This window comes from Typopeltis vanoorti, chromosome 5, assembly GCF_054136105.1.
Source record: "Typopeltis vanoorti isolate ZY-2024b chromosome 5, IOZ_Tvanoo_1.0, whole genome shotgun sequence".
Lineage (NCBI taxonomy): Eukaryota > Metazoa > Arthropoda > Arachnida > Uropygi > Thelyphonidae > Typopeltis > Typopeltis vanoorti.
The window spans coordinates 41141082-41166118 of NC_143553.1; the positions used below are offsets into that span (position 1 = coordinate 41141082).

The window sequence follows — 25037 nt, forward strand, 5'->3', positions numbered from 1 at the left end:
TTGGCACAAGTGGCAAGTTTTCTATATTTAGTCCTTTCAAAGTCAGGCACAGTCCTGTTAATGATGGATCTGTTAGTGTTGTGGGCTTCAGTGTGGGCTGTGAATGAAGTTGAAGTTTTTGCCTCAGGACCCTTATAAGATGTTTTATTTTCTTGGACTGCTCAGGCATAATATTTGTAAAACTATGACTTGGAGATAGGATGGAAATTTGAATAGAGTGGAGAATAAAGGCCTTCATTACAGCATGGATAACTGTAATAAGATCACGACAAATATTTGGAGAATGGAAACAGTAGTCTCCTATGAAAAGTAAAATTCTCTGAGATCTTCCACTTGGTACTGTTGTAGTACCCAAGTATATGAAGATGTAAATCGCTAAGAGAAGGGTATTCCACTGGAGATGAAACTTGAATGAGGTTGTGATCTGAATTACCAAGAGGAGTAGTCATCTCATCATCTCAACTAGCAGCAGAACTGGTTAAGAAATAATACAAAGTGTTAGGTGAGTTCAAAGGATTCCAGACAATCCTTTACATCACCCCACACTGTTGGGTGAGTAAAATTCTGGCTGGGAAATGAATAATTTGCTTCAGGTCAGTGCTTACAGCAAATACCTCTGCTTCTCTTCTAGCTTGGTCAGTGGAGTTGGAAAATGGAGCCAGGGTAGTAGACATTAAAGTCACTAAGGAAGATGACTTCACCGTCAGGGAATTTGGATTGCAGGAAATTAAGCTTCAAGAATAAGAAGTCAAAGAGAACAGAATGATTTTCAGAGTTGGGGGTATGGAGAGTAACAGCATAGAACAATAGATGAATGATAAATAATGAAGCAAGAAAATCTTAAGCCAGAGAAAGTCAAAAATGGGAGATTCAAGATTAGGCATCCTGTCAAGAAATAGCAGAATGCACAAAAGCACAGTTATCACTCTTGTGGTGAAAGGATTTATACAGAATGTAGTTTAAATAGTTAAGATGGGCTGTGGTTGTTGTGGCAGAGATTTGGGGTTGTGCAAAAAACAGATCAGTATGGATGTCTTCAGGTGATGGTGCATATCATTTAGTTCAGTGTTTATATCATAAATGTAAGGTAAAGCTAATGTGCAAGAATATTTTTTTGTAAGTTTTTTTTTATTTTAATAGTAGCAACTATAATTATTTAGGTTTATTATTGTATTAATATTTCAAAGCTGAAGAGAAAAGAGCAGGGGAACTGAAAACTACTGTGGGAAAAGATGCTCTGAGTATCTTCTCCCACAGTATAGTATTTCCTTCTGCCTCACACAAAGAGCATCCAGTCTCCCTGCCATACATGGCCTCAGCAGTGTCTCTTGTATACCATTACATGGCCTACCTCCAGGCACGACCAGGCAAGTGTAGATGGCAGAGAGATTATGTGGCAGCTGAAATACTATATAGCAGGGGTCAGCAACTTTTTCAGACTCGCGGGCCATGTTCAACTTTTGTTTTTAATAATTGGGCTGCAAGAGTTAATTAAGAGAAAATAGTGAGTGAATAAAATACTTAAGTTATCGATTTTTATTATATCAATTTTAAAAAAACACAGAAATATTTAAAGTACGAGATATGAAACAAGCATGAAAATGAAACTCAATGAAAAATTATTATCACGTAAAAACAAACTGACTGATGAAGCATGCAAATGTTCATCAGTCAGTCGAGAAGAAAATTTATTTTTTCTAAAACTCTTGGCAGAAAATGCTTATTTGCAAATGTATGTGCTTCCAAATGCACCTATCATCTTCTTTGCGAAACTGATTAATAGTTCAAAATTTTTGGTAAGCATCGATAAAATTTTTGAATATTTTCTAATGAAAATGCGTTCTTTAATGTTTCATTCTGTTGTAATTCTTCCATCTGTAATTGTCTTGGTATGTCATCAATGTCGACATACATAAAAGGGTTCAAACATAATCGCATTTCGATGTTATTTTTATGAAAATTAACAAATCCTTGTTGAAACTTCCATTTGTAAATCTTCAATAATACCAACAAAAGGAAACTTTTGTTGGTATTTCCAAGTTGCACAGGCAATATCACGAAGTATAGGAATAAAATTATTTTTAATTTATTATTCATATTATAAAATGTATTATTTAAATAATTCAACATACAGGCCATATGCCATGTAAGTATGGTCAACCTTTTATAGGCCGCCCAAAATGCACGTTTGGACCGTATGCAGCCCGCCGACCCCTGATGTAGAGCATTAAACTTTCATCCACCATTAATGTTAATCAATATCCCTGGTTACCTGATATGAAAAAAATGGTCTTGGAACATCCAGACCAGTAAATAGTACTAACCAATATGAAAGAAATGCCAGGAAATTTACATTAATATGTGTTAAATGATACAGCAATATAACACTTTTCATGCAAAGTGTTGTATTGTAGTCTGAAATGTAACTAAGGTACAGTTCCGTTTACTACTAAACCAAATAATTTCCATTTAATTCTTCAAGAAGTTCTAATAATTCAATTCTAAACTGTACTGTGAAAAGTAGAAAAATGCATATGATTAATTAGTATTATAAAGAATAACCATGAATTGTATTAATAACTAAGTAAGGAAATTATCAGTCATAACAAAGGTGCATTTCGTAATTATATTTTAAAATAATGACACCATTTATCATTATAACAACAAATGAAGCAAAAGCTTTTTTTTAGAGGAGGGGATACAGCAGACAAATCTGTTTTGCATAATTCAGCCATTACAATGGTCCAATGAAAATGACAAATTTTAACAGTGATACTAAATTCCATTAAATTTTGATAAGCCCAGGAGGAATTATCATTTCAAATCATTTTGCAAAAATCCTCCGATTACAGTAATACACACACACACACAATGGACAAAACATTAGCGATAAGTGATGGAAAGTTGACATTGGCATCCCCCCCCCCCCCCAAATACAGAGTGAAATGTGCCCAAACCGAACACAGAAAGCAAATAGGCAGACATCAGGACTTCCCAACAATTGACAAATATGAGTAAATGTTGCAATCTTAGCAACTTTGATTAACCTATTATCAGCACAAGAAAGATAGGTCATTCTATCAAGCCTCGAGTTCTCAAGGGCAGCCATATGAAGGGTCTACTGCAGGTATACTATCAATGGATGTACCTGTGCCCAGTGAGCAAATGGTAGCCAACCACATGCCAGACTGTCCAGATCAATGGTGGCACAAATCACATCCAGTTTCAATGTTGGAGATCCAAGCAGCATCAGCAAGCAAATGGTATGGCATACCATTCACTACAGAAGCCACCACCCTAATCATGTACCACTGTTGACAGTTCATCATTGGGCATTGCACCGCACCTGGTGTCAGGGTTTGGGACCATCCAGTTGGCTCAAGGTCCTCAGATTTAAATGCTGTTGAATCTCTCTGGGATGCCATAGAGTGAGACATCAAAACTGGACCAGAGTTGTGTGGTCTGATGAATCCCATTATCAGTTGTACAAAGCTGATGGGAGGATGCAGGTGTAGCGTCGACAGCATGAGGCTATGGCCCCATTGTGCCAAGCTGGCCATATTCAAGGAGGTAGTGGCTCTGTGATGGTTTGGGAAGCCTTCTCATGTGACACATTAGGTCCCATAGCATGTCTGGAGAGGTCCTTAAATGTTGCAAGCTACCAGAATGTGATGGCTGATGACCTACACACTTTCATGGCCTTTGCACATCTAGCAGCCAAAGGCCGTCAAAAGCCGAAACTAGTTGTGAACACTGTTGCGATAGGCATGGCTGCAATTACCTCTGAAATCTGGTGGAGTCACTGCCTCTGAGAGTACACGCTCTTATTCACGCTAGAGGAGGACCGAGATGCTATTAGGTAGATATTTCTAATGTTTTGTCCATTGCGTGTGTGTATATATATATATATATATATGTGTGTGTGTGTGTGTTGAGGAACATTGACTAGGTTGTTTTGATACATTTGTATAAAGAGAATGTAATGATTGAAACCGAGAATAATTGTAAGGTTTTAGTGCTATAACACACAACTAGTTTCGGCTTTTCACAGCCTTCTTCAGGTGTCTTTTAAAAATAGGAAACAGCAATAAAAACACTGAAGTTTTAAAAAACTGACAAACACAGGAAAAAATTGCAGTACATAATTAACACGAAAAAACGTTGTAGTTACATTTAATTTGTTCTTTCAATTGTGGCATTGTTTGGTGAGTGCATGCTTGCAGTCTCTCGTGAACGCCAGTACTGAACAACAGCAGAATGGCTATCTGGGAGGTGGTAGCTCAAATTGTTATTTAAATGTTCATGATTAAGGATGATTTCTCTGGACTCCACAATTTTTCTTTCAAAAAGATGACAATTCCTTCACCAAGATTTATTCCTAAAGAATCTCTCCTTACCAAAATAGAAAAAGCCACTTCATTCCTACCTACTCAAGATGCTAAACTTCTATGTATTGAATCCGTATTCATTATTAATAATGCACAACCTCCAACAGATAACATTTCTTCAGCTGAACGACGGGCTATAAAAAGCATAAAAAACAACACAGATATAATAATATTACTGGCAGATAAAGGCAATGCTACAGTTGTCCTCAGTTCTGAAGATTACCATAATAAGATGCTTCAATTGTTTGAAAATGTTACCTATTCAATACTTCAGGAAGATCCAACTCGAGAACTACAAAATCGCACCAACAATTTATTAAAAACAACAACTGAACTATCTCGCAACATTCGCCTTTCTCTACGCTCTCTCTTCATCCGCTTATTCCAAGTATTTATGGAGTTCCTAAAATCCACAAGGAAAACATCCCTCTTCGTCCAATTGTGGAAGATATTGATTCTCTTACTTACAAACTTTCTAAACATTTTGCTAAATACCTCAAATGTTTTTCTAACAAGTCTTTGTCTTTCATCAACAACACTATGGACTTTGTATCACACATTAAGGATATAACTATCAACAAGAATGACATCATAGCTAGTTTTGACATAGTTTCCTTATTTACAAATGTCCTTATGGAAGAAGTACTGATATTACTAAAAGACAAATCATCCAAAAAAGTTTGCTTTACTGACCCATTGCATAAAGTCAGGTTACTTTTGATATCAAGACACCATCTACAAACAAAACCAAGGTCTAGCGATGGGCAATCCTTTATCCCCTATTCTTGCAAACGTTTATTTAGAGGATTTTGAAAGAAAAGCTATATCATCTTTCTCGTTTAAACCTAAATGTTGGAAACGTTATGTGGATGACATTTTTATTATTTGGAGCCACAGCCACAATTCTCTCATGGATTTTCTTGATCATCTCAATAATCAACATCCTAATATAAAATTCACAGCTGAACTTGAAGATAACAATTCCCTACCTTTCCTGGATATAAAACTGTATTGCTGCTCAGGAAAATTTAGAATTTCAATGTAAAGAAAACCCACACACACTAATAGATATCTTCATAGTCAGTCCCATCATTTTCCTCCACAAAAACTTGGAACTATTTCTACCTTAGGACATAGAGCACGCTCTCTTCTAAATGACCCAGATGAACTACAAAAAAAAATTAATTACCTCTTATATGTCTTTAGACAAAATGGATATTCTGATAGAACCATTAAAAAATTCCTTCTAGCTCCTCCTAGCCACCGCACCGAAGAAATAACCAATATTAAGGGTAATATCTCTATCCCATACATCAGTTCAGTTTCTCGAAAATTAGCTAGAGTTCTTAAGAAATAAAACATCCGGACTTTATTTACTACACTTCCAAAAATCCGCTCTCTAGTAAGCCATCCGAAGCCTCATCGTCATAACCTGAAATATCCTGACGTGTACAAGATATGGTGTGAATGTAATATCTTTTATTTTGGTCAAACAGATAAATCTATTGAATTACGTACATAGGAGCATAAGAGAGACATTTCTCACAAAAGAACAGGCACCAGTGACTTGTTCAGTCATGTTCTTTTCACGAGCAATCCTGATGATGAACACCAGGATTCATTCAGTCTGTTGGGATAGATCCAAAAACATCTTTCATTGCCATGATGAGTTTGAAAGAAACTTGTGGAGTCCAGAGAAATCATCCTTAATCATGAACATTTAAATAACAATTTGAGCTACAACCTCCAGGTTAGCCATTCTGCTGTTGTTCAGTACTCTGTTCACAAGAGACTGCAAGCACGCACTCACCAAACAATGCCACGATTGAAAGAACAACTTAAATGTAACTACGTTTTTTCATGTTAATTATGTACAGCAATTTTTTCCTGTGTTTCTCAGTTTTTTTAAACTTCAGTGTTTTTATTGCTGTTTCCTATTTTTAAAACACACCTGACGAAGACTGTCAAAAGCCAAAACTAGTTGTGTGTTATAGCATTAAAACCTTACAATTATTCTCAGTTTCAATCATTACATTCTCTTTATACAAATATATATAAATATATATTATAAAATCAAAAAATGACTTGACAAATTTTAATAGATTGTAAATATCAAATTTCATTAAACTCTACCAAGTTGATATGAAATTATTAATATCAGCATTATTTTTCAAAATTTTCCCAATATATCTGCATCGACTGAAAATAAGCTGAACTTTGACAACTTTGCACGTGCATCTTAAATCTCATATTTTCATCATCATCATCAAATTCCTGTTGTGTACCTCAAGGGGTGTTCAGGATATGATAGTACTACATGAAAAATTTACATCATTACTAACTTCCTATCTACAATTTTCCTCCAAATCAGTCTATTACTTGTCAAGACTCCAATATCACCAGATTTTATATTTCTATTGTCTAAGGCACGTTGTACCATATCAATCCACCTATATCTTGGTCTTCCTCTGGGTCATTTTCCTGCCAACCTGGCAGAGAACACTTGTTTTGCTAATCTTGTCTCGCCTATTCTGTTTAAGTGACCATACCACCTGAGATTAGCTCTGCTAATGCATTCCTGGATGCTGACAATGTCAAATTCTTTCCTAATATTCTCATTTTTAATATGATATTGCCATTGATGCCATCTGTTCACACCTTTAATCTTTCTCAGGACTCTCATATCTGTGGTCTCTAGTCTTTGGTCAAGTGTTTTACTTCTGACCCAGCTCTCAGATCCATAAGTTAAAACTGGTTTGAACACTGTCCTGTATACACTAATTTAGTGTTCCGACTAATTTCTCTCTTATTCCATATGAATTTATTCAATTGACTTCCTACCATACCAGCTTTGTGGATTCTGTTGTCTATTTCCATATTTAACACGTTCGCTGCCACGCTACTTTTTCATGGTCTGTTCCCCTACGCCGAGCTGTTTTACTTCTTCAAGGTCAGTACGATAATCTCGTTACCGGAGGTAAACGACCTACGAGTATACTCGTAGTTGGCTTGTACAGAGCATATACGGTCTATGAGAATACACAGTTTTGAAGCTAGCCCCACAAGCCAAGCATTTTCACTTCTTCAAGGTCACTACAATAATCTCGTTCCCGGCGGTAAGCGTCCTACGAGTATACTCGTAGCTGGCTTGTGAAGCAGGATTACCCACTACGAGTATACTCGTAGTTGGCAGCGAACGTGTTAATTTACCATCTTCAGTAAAAATCGTGCCTAAGTAGCTGAAATGTTTTACTTGTTCCACAGGTTCTCCAATCACAACACAGTTGTCATTTTCAATGATTCTGCCTATTTTCATTGTCTTTGTCTTTTTATTGCTGACCTTCATACTATATCTATTACAACAGTTATGCAATTTAGTCAGAGAATATTGCAGACTTGTAGCAGATTTATTTAGAAGTATAACATCGTCTGCATAAAGCAAAGAGCTGACATTAACATCTCCAATTTTGATATCATGTTTAATACCACTTTTCTTCATAATGTGATCCATATAGATAATGAATAACAGAGGGGGATAACGTACATCCTTGTCTCACACCAGATTTAACATTAAACCATCTTCCTGTACTCTCTACTCCCTTCAATTCTAACTGCTGACTTACAACTCAAATAAAGACTAAGTATTGCTTGATATAATGCCCCCTTGACACCATATAACTGTAGCGTATTGAATAGCTTCTCTCTTGGCACCTTGTCATATGCCTTTTCCAAATCGACAAAACTAAAATACAGATCTTTGTTATATTCCCATGATTTCTCCACTATTTATCGTAAAATGAAGATCTGATCCTGATGGCCTCTATTTGATCTGAATCTATCTTGTTCTTCACCAAGCTTTTCTTCCACAATTCTTCTCAACCATTTCTCAAGTATACTTGCAATAAATATTTTAGCTATGTGGCCAGTAAGAGGAGAAATGACTGTGGAAGAATGATATTGTGGGATAAAAATGGGAACAGAGTGACTGATGCAGAGGACATACTGGAATTGTTCAATGAACACTTTATTGGAGTATTTTATCCTAGAGGAGTCAGTTTTAATGCTAGAGGGATAGGGCAGGATCGAGGTTTAGAGGTACAGGATGAGAGTGTGTTTCTGATACTGAGTACTCTGGATGGTATTTCACCAGGAGTACTAGGGAATGTACTAGGGAACTGACAATGCCCTTTAACCTGGCTTTTCAATGAAAGTCTGCGGGAAAGGTGCCCAGGGAATGGAAGGAAAGTAAGAATATGCCATTGCATAAGGGTGATAACAGACTGGAAGTATCTAATTATAGGCCAGTTTGTGTGTGTCATCAGTAGTTGTTAAGATCTTGGAGAAAGTAGTGAGGGACCGTATACAGCATTGGGCACATGAGGGTAATGTTATCTGTGAGAGTCAACATGGATTTGTGAAAGGGCGCTCTTATTTAGCAGTATGCTAGCCTTTTATAATAAAGTTATAAGAACATTAGATGAGGGAAAGGCATATACTGCAATTTTCTTAGACTTAGCGAAGACATTTGACAGGATGCCACATGATAAGCTGATGTTTAAGTTGCAGCACATGGGTCCGGATGTCAGATTAGTCAACTAGATTCAGGATTGGCTGAAAGGTATCAGAAAGTTGTGTATGGTGGAGCAGTTTCAAAGAGGCAGAGGGTTACAAGTGGGGTCCCACAGGGCTCAGTACTAAGACCTATATTGTTTAACCTTTATATCAATGACATTGCCAGTGGATTGCAAGGGAATATTCAGTTGTTTGCGGATGATGCGAAGCTGGGAAGGATTATTAGTAATAGTGCAGATGTGGTAGCCCTGCAAGAGGATTAGAAAAAGCTAGATAGATGGGCAAATAAATGGGGGTGTCAGTTTAATGCAGCAAAATGTAAGGTCTTCAGGTTTGGGACACACCGATGGAATGCTGCATACTCTATGAGAGGAGTTATACTGGAGGAAGTAGGGGAGACAAGAGATCTGGGGTTGATGATTGATAGAAATCTGAAATTTAGGGGACATATTGCAAAGGTGGTGAAGGTAACACAGAGGATTGCTGCAATTATGAGAAGGACACTGACCTGCAGAGATAAAAGAGTATCATTCCGTTGTATAAGTCTCTGATCAGACCACACTTAGACTATTGTTCTCAGATTTGGTCCCCAGGATTTGAAGGGGATAAATTAATTGTGGAAAGGGTACAAAGACAGATGACAAAAATGGTTTCAGGACTGTACAATTTTGGTTATGAGGATCGGCTGAGGGAATGTGGACTGCAGAAGTTGGTGGATAGAAGAAGGAGAGGTGATATGATTGAGACTTTTAAACTGTTGAGAGGTGGTTACAGGGTTGACACTGGGGAGTTCTTTCGCTTGGTTGAACAGCGGGAAGGAGTGATGACAAGAGACCATCCCTGGAAGTTACAAAAGGAAACTGTGAGCAAGAGGGAGAGGAGTGGTTTCTTTCCATGGAGGGTGGTTGAACCGTGGAATGCATTGCCTGATGAAGTGGTGAGAGCGAGAACGGTCAATGAGTTTAAGGAGTTGTATGATAGACTTTGTGTTTCTTAGGGGGGGGGCCCTCCCCTCGATGAGTCTTGACAGGCTTTAGGTTCTTAGGAAGGACCTCCCACGATGAGTCTTTTGACTTCATGGGGGCCTGAATAATAATAATAATAATATCTTACCAGGAACACTCAATAGGGATATACCCTCTGTAATTCTCGCATTCAGTTTTATTTCCCTTTTTATATATGGGTACTATGAGAGCTCTACTCCAATCATTGGGAATTCGTCCCTCTGTCCAGGCATTCTGAACTATGCAGTGCAGCCACTGTAAGACTTTTATACCACCATACTTCAGCAGCATTTCTGGTCGAATATCATCTACTCCTGCTGCCTTTCCACATTTCAAGCCTTTGATGGCTTTTTCTACTTCAAGTATGGATATGTATTCCTGACTGCATGCCTGGTCAGTGTTTTTTTATCACTGTGCTGTCATCACTGCTTGTTTCATTTAGCAAATTTTTAAAGTAATTCCTCCATACTTCAAGGATATTTTTTTTCTCCCGTTTTCATTTCACCTTTATCATCTCTAACTCCTTTTACAGCACTCTTTCCTCCATTCCTAAGTTTCTTCAACAACCTCTAGAATATTTTGCCACCTTCTTGATATTTATTTTCTATGTTCTTGCCAAAGTCTTCCCATGACTTTTGTTTAGCTAGTTTTACACACTGTTTAGCTTTCTTACATTTGTCTCTGTATTCTCTAAGAGCAAAAGCTGACTTATTTGCCAGGAACTTTTGATATGCTTTCTTCTTTTCCTTCACTGCCTCTTTAACTTCCTGTGTCCACCATGGAGTTCTAATTTTTCTATCCTTGCAGACAACTTCACCACATGCCTCTCTAGCTGAATCAATCAGGGTTTTTTTCAAGGCTTGCCACTGAATCTCCAAGGTTTGGTTCCTGTTCTCAAACTCTTTAATTTTTCCTTCAATAATCTTTGTGTATTTTAGTCTACAGTTCACATCTGAGAGCTGCTCAACTTTTATTCGCTTTAAAACTTTCTTACATGTTATTTTGACATTTGATATTCTTTTCAATATGAAATTCAATTTTATTCTGCTCAAGACTAAATAGTGATCACTTCCAATTTCAAATCCTCTGTACACTCTGGTGTCCTGCACCAGGGAGAAAACATCACTATCAACATTAACATAGTCAATGAGACTTTTCTTATTTCTTGCCTCTTCTCTCCATGTGAATTTGTGCACATTTTTATGTTGGAACATGGTGTTAGTAATAACCAGTCCATATCCTGAGCAGAAATCCAACCAGTATTTGCCATTATTATTAGCTTTGCTCTTTTCTCCAAATTTTCCCAAAACATTTTTGTATGTCTGACAATCACTTCCTACTCTGCTATTTAGATCCCCAACAAGGACCAACTTTTCCTTTTTCATTGTGTCAGTAGCTTTCTCTAGATCCTCAAAAAAATTCCTCCACTTCTACCTTAGTAAAACCTTCTGTGGGACCATAGGCACAAATAAGTCTCATTGTCCAGTTCCCCATTCTGATATTTGCCCAAATCACTCTACTTGAGACTGACTGCCATTCAAGAAGATTAGCCTCATATTTTGTGTTGAATACTATGGCTACTCCTTCTTTTCCTTGATTGTCATTGCCTGAATATCAGATTTTGTATTTAGTGCTCAGAAAGATCTCACCAGTTTTGGTCTTTTTTGTTTCAGTCACCCCTATTATGTCGATCTGGTACTTATTTAATTCCTCAACTAGCTCCATTTCTTTGCCATTCAGGCTTCTTATGTTGATAGTACCAATCTTTAACTCTGGTGATGTTGAGTTGGGGTTTGTTTTCAGATTTGTTCCAGTAGCTGACTTTTCGCTGTTCGCTCTGGTTCCCTGGCGAAAACAATGGGAGCCTTGTTTAACCGGGCGATGCCCCAGCCAGCATGAAATTTTGTCATGTTGTACCATTATTTTGTATTTTGGTTTAACCAATAGGAATACAATTTGGTCAGCTAAATCCCAAATTGCCAGCCCATCCTCGTTGGTTCAGTATCCAGGTAGATACCCAACAGGGTGCACCACGAGAAGGTGAGGATTGGACATTAGATCAGAAGCCCTGGTCGGTTCTCCGCATTCCTTTAAAGGCTATGTGGAGGTCTCCTCTCAGTTATACAGCTTTGACCCTTAAGCACCCCTCATAATTTATTTTAAATCTAATATTTTAATGGATATTATTTCTGAGAAAACTCCCATGTTACTTCTCTTAACAAACTATTATATTTACGGTTATTTTGCCTGCTTCTGTTTTTAGGAGTGCCCCTGTTTAAATGTCATTGGCTTTTTTACTCACGGATTCTTAGGGCATTGTAGATGTATATTTACCAATAAATATATGCTGTTTTCAACTCCTTCACCCTTTTCCACCCTATATAAATATAAAAAAATGCTCCGCCAATCCCTAATAATATAATATATATATATATATATATTATTCAAAAAACCCAGGTTTTTTCCATTTCTATTTAATTCTCCCACATTGCCTACCCCCCCCCCCAACACACACAATAGTTTTGACATCGCAGAAAGAAAAAAAGCCACAACACCCAGAAAAAGGTATGTGTAAATTTCTCTTCCTTTATGCTACATATATTTATTGGTAAATATACATCTACAATGCCCTAAGAATCCATGAGTAAAAAAGTCAATGACTTTTAAACAGGGGCACTCCTAAACAGAAGTAGGCAAAATAGCCGTAAATATAATCATATTTTAATGAATTTTATCCAACAAGAGCGAAGTTTTTGAAACATATGATTAACCTATTTTGCTGTTTCACATCTCTACAAATGGACTGACCAAAAATAAATAAATAAATAAAATAAATTGTTTAACAAATTTTATAAGGATTTCAAATATAAATTTGTCAAATCCATGTAGCCAGTGTAGCATGTGCATGTTACTCTTAGAGAGGCTTATGAATTTTGTGAAATGTACTTAATGAACTTTCTTTGTATCTTATTAGGAAAAAAAAATATTATATTAAGAATTACACAAAAAACAGCAGCATATTAAGGTGATAATTTTTTTCCACTTAATCAACATTTTTTTTATATTTTGTACCTTTGATGAAATCCATGGCAACAATGTTTTATTTGGATTAGCTGATAATCCCATGTCTTTCATATTTTCTGATAAGCTCTTTTTTGGATCCCAAGCTTCTTTTATATGTTTGCTATAAAGAAAATTGATATATTAGGATTCAATATTTAAAAATAAATAAAATAAAGTGGACAAATTTTATAAGGATTCCAAATACTAAATTTGTCAAATCCATTTAGCCAGAAACCAGGAATAACTCAGGTATGGATGAATGTGCATTTATTAACTGAATTCAGCTCAGAGAATGAAGCAACTTCAATTCTATTTCAATTTATTGTAAGAGAGAGAGAGAGAGAGAGAGAGAGAGAGAAAGAGGACAACAATACTGAAGGAAAGGGACACAGCAGAATAGTGTGTATGCATATTTTTAAGTAACTCCCATAAACATGAAAGGTTGCAAGTACATTGGTACCGTCAAAGAGCTAATGATTTTTTTTTCTACTTTTATTAATTTTGTATATATACTTCTATATATTGTATTTCTTATTTATTTTTTACATAATACAGAAAACCTACATATATATACAGTGGTGCCTTGGTTAACAATGGCCTGAGATAACGACATACTTTAACGACGAGTGGCTGTAAGAAAAAAATCTCTTGGTTAACGACACAGGCTTTGGTTAATGACTCTCAATCATGTGAACCTCTATCCAATCTAAAAAACCAGAATTTTCCGATCGCACTCAGCCATGCGCGGGAAGATATTGTTGAATAGAGAAAAGCCACGCGGCATAGCTGTGAAACTCAGATATGTTTGACCCATCATTGCCAGCTGTTTACATTTTCCGTTTATTGTTTCTTTTCTTGTAGTGTACTGTGTTTTATTTTAAAATTTGTGGTTATAAATGCATTTTATGATGAAAATGAGTATTTAAGCATTTATTTTTTATGTGTTGGTTCATATAGACAATAAATCGGCAGGTGCATATCACTGTTCATTTGCCATCAAAAGGCAAAATCAAATCTCATCTGTATAATAATTGTTGTATCTATAAGCTTATCAGTGTATGTTACGGTAAGTGCTGTATCTAATATCATCACCTTACAAGCAAAATGCACTAAGTCAAAAATTGCAGGTTTCGAATTTAACTGTTAACTTTTATTTCAAAAGTTTTTTTTTTTGAACTTTTATTTTCAGGTGACGATATGTTCTTTGTATCCCCTGTCTTAGTGTTGTACAATTTGTAATAATACCGTATTTTGCGTATCTTTTTTTTTATACAGTGAATTTTTTTACCGTGTGACAAAATGGGTCCCAAAAAGAAAGCTAGTAATCTCTATTAAACAGCAGAAAGAAATAATAGCAAAACATCATGAAGGTGTGAAAGTTATGCAGCTAGCTCGAATATATGAAACCAGTCGTTTCATATCACTGTTCATTTGCCATCAAAAGGCAAAATCAAATCTCATCTGTATAATAATTGTTGTATCTATAAGCTTATCAGTGTATGTTACGGTAAGTGCTGTATCTAATATCATCACCTTACAAGCAAAATGCACTAAGTCAAAAATTGCAGGTTTCGAATTTAACTGTTAACTTTTATTTCAAAAGTTTTTTTTTTTTGAACTTTTATTTTCAGGTGACGATATGTTCTTTGTATCACCTGTCTTAGTGTTGTACAATTTGTAATAATACCGTATTTTGCGTATCTTTTTTTTATACAGTGAATTTTTTTACCGTGTGACAAAATGGGTCCCAAAAAGAAAGCTAGTAATCTCTATTAAACAGCAGAAAGAAATAATAGCAAAACATCATGAAGGTGTGAAAGTTATGCAGCTAGCTCGAATATATGAAACCAGTCATTCTACAATATCAACCATTTTGGCTAAGAAAGAAGAACTTGTGGTAGCTAAGGGAACTTCAAGGTTGAATGTCAGAGGGCTTCTTTTTGAGCAAATGGAAAATCTATTACTAATTTGGATCAAAGAAAAAGAAATGGTGGGCGATACTACATCTCAAAATGCAATCTGTCAGAAAGCTAAACAAATTTATCAAGATTTGAAAAAGAAGACTTCGGGATCAAGTTCTGAGGTAGATGATGATGATTTCAAAGGTAACAGAGGTTGGTTTGACAACTTTAAAAAAAGTACAGGAATTCATAGTGTGGTTAGACACAGAGAGGCAGCTAGTGCTGACAAAGCAGCAGCAGATAAATTTGTCAATAGCTTTACAAGAATTATAGAAGGAGAATACCTACCTCAAGGAGTCTTCAATTGTGATGAGACTGGGTTATTTTGGAAGAAAATGCCCAACAGGACATATATCACAAAAGAAGAAAAAACACTTCCTGGGCATAAACCAATGAATGCTAGGTTAACATTGCTTTTAGCAGCAAATGCAAGTGGAGACTGCAAGGTAAAACCAATGTTAATCTACCACTCAGAGAATCCCCGAGCATTCAAAAAGTTCATTGTCTCTAAATTCAATCTCGGTGTTTTGTGGAAGTCTAACAGCAAAGCTTGGGTCACGAGAATAGAATTTAGAGACTGGATTCGCGAAGTGTTTGGACCAACTGTCCAAAGCCTATCTTGAGCAAAACAATCTGCCTCTAAAAGCCATTTTAACCTTGGATAATCCACCTGGCCATCCAATGGGCATACAAGAAGAGCTACCAGAGGAATTAGATTTTATCAAGGTGATTTTTCTTCCTCCCAAGACTACATCTCTGATTCAACCTATGGATCAACTGATAACTGCAAATTTTAAAAACTTTACACAAGGGCACTTTTTACCAGGTGCTTTGAAATGTGTGAGGCTACCAACATAACCCTAAGAAAATTTTGGAAGGAAGAATTCAACATTGTCATAGCAATTAGGCTAATTGTAAAGGCTTGGCAATAAGTAACAATGAAATGTCTCAAAGCAGCACGAAGGAAACTGTGTCCTTCCTTTGGTAATGAAGAAACTTCAGATGAATGATGCAAATTGGTAAAGGATATTGTGGCAACTGCTCATGATCTTAACTTGGAAGTAGAGGAAGAAGATGTTGAAGAATTATTGGGGATGCATGACCGAGAAATGATTACTGACGAGCTAAAAGAACTTTTCAAGCAGCAATGTGAAGAAAAGGAAATGGAAATTTCATCTCAAGTTGAGGATGGAGAGAAAGAACAAACTATGACTGCTGAAATCAAAAATGTTTTGGCAAAGTGGGAGGAAGTTCAAAATGTTGCTATGAAATCCAAACAAATCAGAGGTTATCAGAACTGCAGATCTATTTAATGAGAAAAGTCCATGCAGTTTTTCAGAAACATTTCAAAGAGGCAGAAGCAAACAACCCTAGACATGTTTTTTACAGGTCCATTTGTCAAAAAACTCCAAAGTGAGCCCAATTGTCCTTCTGGTGAAGATTGATAATTAAAAACTATTTTCATGAACAATTCATTTTATTAATGTTAATTTTTTGTAGCAAATACATATACACTGTACTGTATAATAAATAAATGATATTTACCATATTTTTATGACATTTTAAATGAGTTTTATCTGCATTTTTAATATGTACTATGGTTGTGGGGAGGAGTCGGAACAAATTAATCGATTTTCAATTAAATCTTATGGGGGAATCGCATCTTGGATAATGACGGTTTTGGTTAACGACGGTAATCCTGGAACGGATTACCATCATGAACCAAGGCACCACTGTGTATATATATATATATTCTTTTTCCCCCCCCTTTGCGTTCTTTTCTCCATATGCACCAATTATACGTTATGGTATGCAATAAATTGCATTCTCATTCTCGGACATATAGACTCTTTCTTTAGGTATTTTATGTTTCATGAGCAGCATTATCCCTCACTTCGCTCATATTCCATATTGAAAAATTTCATCTCAACTCAAAAGTTAATTCTACTACACATGATATAGTTACAGGAATAGAATGTGAAGGGTTTAGTATTTTCAGGGAAGACAGAGAAAATAAGATGGTGGGGAGGGGTACTGCTGATGATAGCAGATGAACTGCAGCCAAACACAATAGGAGATAGGTGAGAGGGTGGCTGTTCATTTGAAGCAGTCTCATGTGAGATCAAAGCCAGTAAGACAAAATATACAGTTGGTTGTTGCTATAGGCCTGGGAGTTCTAGAGATGCTCTGGAAGACATGCATCGGTAAATCAGTACAGGTAGAGCGATTGTTATGGGGGGGAGCTTCAATTATGGAGACTGGAAGGAAGAAACATCACATGGCAGGAAGAAAATGGAATTTATACATCTAATGTGAGATAATGCTTGAGGCAGCATGTGATGGATGGGACTTGCGGTGTGAAAGTTTTTGGCATAAGATAGAAAGATTTACCTATAACGAAGGTGACCACATTGACTTCAATTAGCGAAAGCGAGTTAAAATTTAGAGAACGTATTGCTAAAAGGTAGCTCATAAGATTACTTGCCTGCTGAAGAATACACTAACAAGTAGAGATGAGGAAGTTATCCCTCTTTATAAGACCATAATATATCCTTATATTAATTATATTAAAGTCTATATTAATATAGACCTTAATATAATTGGATTACTGTACTTAGGTCTGGTCTCCTGGGTTTCTTGGGGATGAGGAAGCAGTGGAGAAGATTGAGGTGAGCAACCAAGATGGCGAGTGGTCTGTGGAATGTTCCCTATGAGGATAAAATGAGGGTATGTGGATTATAGGAGTTGGTGGATAGGAGAAAAAGTGGGGATATGATAGAAACATTTAAGCTACTTAAAGAGTTTTATAGGATTGATGCAGGGGGAAATGTTTTAACACTTGGTTGGGGGGGGAGGGGTTCAAAGGGAGGTCATCCCTGGAAGTTGAATAAAGTTGTGAGGACTGAATTTTTTGCTTGGAGAGTTGTGAATGAGTGGCATGGGTTGCCAGAGTCAGTTGTGGGTGCTTTGCTAATATGTTCAAAGAGAGGTATGATAGATTGCGTGGATAGTTTGGGCCTCTCCCGTGATGAGTCTTCGGACACCGTGGAGGTGCCCATACAATAATAATAATAATAATAATAATAATTTTGGATAGGCCATATTTTTTTGTGGGGGGGGGGGAATAATTACAAAATTCCTCTGTTACCATGACTTGACTGGTTGTAGCAATTCCTCTCTCTTTTCACTGGTCAGAAACTACAACTAATCAGTATTCTTTTAAAAACAGCTCAACTAATCTATACAACTAAAACACTACATATTCAAAAGACAACCAACAAACATTAAAAAGACCAGCACTGTATGCATACCTAGATAATTAAGAAGATTCACAAAATTTGCAACCATTTCAGCTTGGCAAAAGATCAACTACCTGAGTTGGCACATCCTGACATATATTTGTACCAAATCAGGTGTATATGAAACATTTTCATGCTCTGAGTGGGATAAAGGTGTCACAAAGATTAAGGAGGGAGAAAAAGGGGAAAAAAGCACACATCAGGCACATACATTTTGCAAAGTGGCCTTTCAAATCAAAGGATCGCATGTTCAATCAACTTCCACGATTACAGGAACAACAATTCTGAATGACTTTTTACTTGTATTTAAACCAGAATTTTATTTTATATCAATCTATATGTAACCTTAAAGCTAAACAAACTTTACAGGTAGTAATTAATTACAATATTCTACTTTGGAATATGTGATATAAAAGTAGAAGAGCAAAAAGGATAGACAAGGGATTTAATTCTGTAATGGAAATTTCCAAACTTTCCAAGTGGAAAGGAATATAGTTATGGGAAGTTAGTCTAGAAAGGGAGTTGCATTCATTATGGAAAAGGAATTCTCACATTCAATTATTAATGTTAATACAAAATGTAAAAGAATAATACCAATTTTAACAGAAACAAAACACTGATGATTATACATATTTAGGCACCAACCACATCTGAAGATGCAGAAATTGAAGAATTTTACGAGAAAATAGAGGAAACTATTGGAGGAGTGGAAGACAGGGTGTTATTCATTATGGATGACTAGAATGCCAAAATAGTAAATGAAAGAATAAGTTCGTTGTGGGCATATATGGATATGGCATAAGAAATGATAGAGGCAATAGATGTATTGAATTTTGTTTAAAACATAAATTAATAATTGCAAACACTTTTTTATGAACCGAAAAAGCAAAGTATACATGGAGATCTCCTGATGGTACACATACATATCAAATAGATTTTATTATGATCAGTTGGAGATATCGAAATGAAATAACAAATGCTAAAGTTATACCAAGTGCCAACTGTGAATCAGAACCAGACTTGTGAGAATTGCAGTAAAGTTAAAGATAACAGACTTGGAACATCCAAGTGGGATATAGCTAAATTAAATAACAGTAACACCAAGAGCATTCCAGAATAATATAGCACAGTATATTGAAAAGAAAGAAGACCCCAACAAATGGATCAAGATAAACGAGGCAATATTGACTGCAACAGAAAAATATATTGGAAAAATAAAGTGCAAATTTAAAAAACCATGGATGACTGAAGAGATACTAGAAGTAATGGATAAAATAGGGATAGCCAACCTATGGAGCATTGGATCCCATGATGATAATAAAAAAAAAAAAAAAACAGTAAGCCTATTTATGCAAAAAGTATTAACCAAAAACAATTTGTAGAAATTAAGCTAAAACAGTAATTATTTTTAGCAATTTTACTGTTTTGTGCACATCTTTTGCATATTCACTTGTTTGATCCTGAGGCACCAAGCATTAGCAACAGTGGTGCATTGCAGATTTTCAGTCGGTTAACAATTGATACTCATGCACTACAGAGTTGTGCTTTGTTTGTCCTCTGTGAACATTTTCAGTTTTGTACTTTTTTCGAAAATTAAGGCTTGTTTTTACATTCAGTTACCCATCACATTGCAAAAGAAAAGCAGAAGGTGATAGCAAGCATGAATTCAATGAACAGTGGGAAAATGAGTTCTTATTTATGCTAAATCCATCACAAAAACCATTATGCATTGTTGTAAAAACACTTTCTCTTTCTCACATAAAAACGGCATCATCATCATTATTATTATTATTTGATACCTCCAGGGAGTCCAAAGACTCATCGAGGTAGGGCACCTGCTCTACAACTTTGTCTCCACCACTCAATCCACCAACTGACTGCAACTACACCAACTCCATCTATCGCCGACCACCATCACTACTATTTCCATAGACAATCACAAACATTCATGCCCACGGCGGGATTCGAACCTGCAGCCCTTTGGCTGGAGAGCAGATACACTAACCACTCAGCATCATACGAGCAACTGAAAGACCTTGTCCATGCTTGTGCTTTCTTTTCTTTGGCTTTGAAAGAATTTACTGATATATGTGATGTAGCTCATTTAAGCATTTTTATAATAGGAATTGATGATAATTTTAATGTTTTTGAAGAACTTATCGGTCTTGAATTGGTTCATGGAAAAACAAGAGGATCAGACATATTTCAGAAAGTAAAATCATGCCTAGAAGTAAATGCTAGTAAATACAAGTAAATATATCATGTCTATATTGACATATTTTTATAGGGAGATTTTAAAGGTACAAGAGTTTTTTGGTGCTCTGACCTAGTACATAAAAAAATTGGTGCATGGAACATAAAAGGTTGGCCACCCCTGGGATAAAAGAAGAACAGCGTAAAATAACCCTAATGAAAATGAAGAATATAAAAGACTGAATAGACAAATAAAAAATAAATGTAGAGAAGAAAAACAGAGATGGATCAATAATTATTGCTTAGAAGTAGAGAATAGATAAATAAAATTGTAGAGGTACATTCAGACTAAAATTTCTTAATAACCAAAAGAAAATAACAAGTCAATACTTAAAAGATAAGAAAAAAAATGTTATTATAAATCCAGAAGACAAGATACAAAGATGGAAGAAATACCTAACAGAACTGTATAATGACCAGACCTGAAAAACCTATGATCAGTGTTAATTCAAATAATCCTTGTATACTTAAAGAAATAAAGAATGCAATAAAAGAACTACCCAATGGTAAAATGATGAAATGTGATGGAATATTAGCTGAGGCAATAAAAGAGATAGAGAAAAAAAGGAACAGATTTTTTATTAGAAATAATACAGAATATATATATGATACAGGCATACTACCAGAAGACTAAATAAAATCTACAGTATTTGCATTCCAATACCAAAAAAGAATAATGCAGCAGAAAGCAAAGATTTTAAAACAATTAGTATCATATCTCTTGCTTCAAAAATACTATAATCATCATCATCAACAACAAATTCCTGACATATACCCTCATGGGGGTGTACAGGATCTTATGATAGTATTACATGAAAAGTTACATTATTACTAACTTCCTATAAACAATTTCCCTCCACATTAGCCTGTTATCTATCAACATTCCAATGTTATCAGATCTTATATTTCTGTCTTCTAAGGCACTTTCTATGTTTTGAATGAATCTTGTTGATATTTGTATTTTAATTCAAAATATTATTGAAAATAATAAAAAAATAGCATGTTTTCTAGAGTTTAAGTGAACAGCAAAAAGGACTCATGCCAGGAAAAGTACAATTAACACAATTTATGAATTAAAAGTTATTAAAAGATCAATAAATAAATAATAATATATATTATTATTATTATATAAAAGAAATAAATAATAATATATATTGTCTGACCACAGATTTCAGACCCTAGTCTGGCAACTTGCCAAGAAGAGTCAATTCATGTTGAAGGGAAAAAAGAAATAAGCTGATGCACGAATTGGTCACCAACAAAATCGTGCTTTATATGTAAAATTTTCCAAATGTCATACAAGCAAAATAGTTACCACTTTAAAAACTACCATGTTAATAAAAAAAGAGTTAATTTTCCGACATGTAATAATAAACAACTCAATAAGACGGATTGATTACCCTATTATCCGAATGAATTCTCCTTCTTCTGACATGTGCAGAAGTGTCGAAGGGTCTCGTATTTGTGGGTGTACAGTACCTATGCTTTATAGACTTTCAAAAACCATTTGACACAGTAAGCCATGGAAAGTTAATAGAAATATTAATCTAGAATATCTGTTATATTTTTCTATTATTAATAATTAAAATTTTAGAGCTGTTGCATAACCTGGATAAAAATTCAGTTATAGGAATAGATGGGATATCAGTACATATGCTAAAGGAATGTTCAGCAGAACTAGCTAGGCTCTTGACATTTCTATAATTTCAGTCTCAGCTCAGGAAAGATCTCAGAGGAATGGAAAGAATGTATGATAATCCCACTGCACAACAGTGGCACAAAAAACTATCATCATCATCTCTGGAATGATTGTAAAGATTTTAGAGAAGTTAGTAAGAACCTTGTATACAGAAATGGATAGCAAACAAGATATACTTTGCAAGGAACAGCATGGTTTACTAAATGGAGGTCATGTTTGAGCAATTTGCTCATATTTTATAATCATGTTATGGCGAAGATGGATAAAGGGAATGGATACACTATGACACTTGGACTTTGACACATAGGATATCACAAAAAGCTTTTGCATAAACTAGAGAATATGAGAATTTAATATAAAATACTGGTTTGGACAAATTTTGTGGCTGATGGAATTGGTTCTAGGACTTATTAATAATAATATATATCATATATTCCCAGGGATAAGCCCTGGGACCAATGTTGTTTAATCTATACATTAATGATACTGAAAGAGGCTGACAGGAAACCTTCAACTTGCTAAGGATGTAAAGATAGACAGGACAATTAGAGATGCTACTGATTTACAGGAAGATTTGAATGTGTGTGTAAATGATAATGTCTGCAATTCAATGTTAGTGTTATTGCACTTTGGTGTGATGCAATATCTATTAACATATTATATTAGTACATTAGATTGAGTTTGTGAACTGCAGAACGTTAGTAGAGAGAACAACAACAGAGTGATATGACAGAGGTCTATAAACTTTTGAGGTGTTATAGAATATTGGTTAATAAAATTTTTCATTATACGGAAGCAGGCAGAGGATAAGGGGCCATCCGTGAAGGTAAATTAGTGTGTGGTTAAGAAAGGGATAAGAGCTAGATTTTTCTATAATAGAACCGTGAGTGAACGGAACAGCTTGCCTGTTGAAGTAGTGAGCAGATATAGTGTGAACGAGTTTATGAGAAGGTATAACAGCTGGTATGAGAGTAAGTTTAATAACAACTATTGTACTTCTGAAGTTTTTCTACAAAATGCCATTGTTTTAGTTTTATCAACCAATATTCTATAACACCTCAAAGGTTTATAGACCTTTGTCATATCACTTTGTTGTTGTTGTTCTATCTACTAACGTCTGCAGATATTTTCATTCCAGACTGTCCTAATGTTAAAGGCGTAAAATAAAGGCATTCAAGTTATTTCACCTGAATTTCATAGGCATGCGCGTGCACATATATACAGGCATGCACGTGTGTGTGTGTACATATCCATATATTTATTTTAGCACTATACATTAACATACATGTAAATAACTATCAACTTACCATCGAATTTTGGGCAGTTGTAACATTTTTTTATGCAACTTTTTCTTATTAACATTATAATTATATTTCCTTTTTCTCTTAGACCCCATTCTTTAATTGAAGATTATGTTTTGCAAACAACTTGTAAGACCTAGAGTGCTGCCCTCCCGCAATGAAACATATGTGGTACGTAATAATAAGAAAAAAAATAACAGATTTCATTCACAAATTGCTTCACTATATACCTCTTTACAAGTCAAAGATTTGCGAGAGGGCGCAAAAATTACCGAACAAAACAGAAGTATATCTACTTTATACATACATACATCTTCAAGGCCCACTCTTCCTAATTGGGTTGTGATGAAAACAGCTGCAAGAGGAACTTCCAATGGTCACGATCCTCTGCCACCAAGCGCAGATGTTCTGGTGGGATTCCCAAACGTGTCCACCCAAGGTTTTGGATATAATCTATTCAGCGAGTCCTTGGCCTTCCACGTGGCCTCCCACCCTCTGGCTTGGCAAAGAGGGTCTGCTGAGGGAGCCTCTCTTGTGACATTCTGACCAAGTGCCCGTACCAGCGTAACTGTGATCTCTCAACACGGAGAAGCAGCGGTTGAGTATTGAGGATTTCCCGAATTGCAGAGCTTCCGACTCTGTCGAGTATTGTCATCCCCGCAACCCCTCGAAGGAACCTCATTTCAGCCGCTTGGATTCGTGTCTGCATTCTTTCGGTCATTACCCAACTCTCATGACCATAGGTGAGGATGGGGACATAGACTGTATTGAAAACAGCCAGCTTTGCCTTCTGGCTTAACTACCGCTTCAATACTACCGAACGGCCAAGCTCCCGCAATATTGAGCTTGCTAAGCCAATTTGAGTATCTAGCTCTACGTCCCATTTTCCATCATTCGTGAATATGGACCCAAGGTATTTAAACTTCTCCACCTGTCCCATTGGGAATCCACTTACATTTAGGGTGCACTGGGATGGTTGTCTTGAGACCACAAATGTTTCAGTATTGGCCACACTGATCTTCATTCCGGCGTCTGCACAAACAGCTACAAACCTATCCAGGATCCGCTGGAGGTCATCTGTGGAAGAGCTAAGCAGAACTAGGTCATCTGCAAAAAGCAGACGTCCAATGCTACATTTTCCAATTCTGATACACTCACTGCCTCGGCTGTGCCTATCGATCCAGTCCATAAATATTATGAAAAGGAGGGGTGACAGAACACACCCTTGGCAGAGGCCAACGGAGACTGTGAAAGGTTCAGACTTTGTGCTGTTTACCCTGACACAAAACTCTGGGCATTTATACAGGGACTTGATGGCAGCTAATAGTTGACCATCCACTCCATACTCCTGTACTACTTGCCAAAGCTTGTCCCGAGGAACCCGGTCATATGCCTTCTCCAAGTCCACAAAACATGTGTAGACATTCTTGGCATATTCCCAAGATTTCTCAAAACTTGCCTTAAAGTGAAGATTTGGTCAGTTGTGCTCCTACCTTA

At 36.0% G+C, this 25037-nt stretch overlaps 1 protein-coding gene across 1 annotated transcript in view; it reads right to left on the reverse strand.

The window, feature by feature from the left end:
• LOC150106335 (nucleolar protein 16) overlaps window positions 1–23785 on the reverse strand; it is a 62561-nt gene extending 38776 nt beyond the window's left edge. The window contains exons 1-2 of the mRNA XM_090393087.1: window positions 23547–23785; window positions 13037–13148 (exon numbers count right to left, since the gene is read on the reverse strand). Coding sequence (XP_090249213.1) covers window positions 13037–13148; window positions 23547–23635 — 201 coding nt within the window. The 5' untranslated portion in view covers window positions 23636–23785. The remainder of the gene's footprint in view (window positions 1–13036; window positions 13149–23546) is intronic.
• Window positions 23786–25037: the final 1252 nt, after the last annotated feature.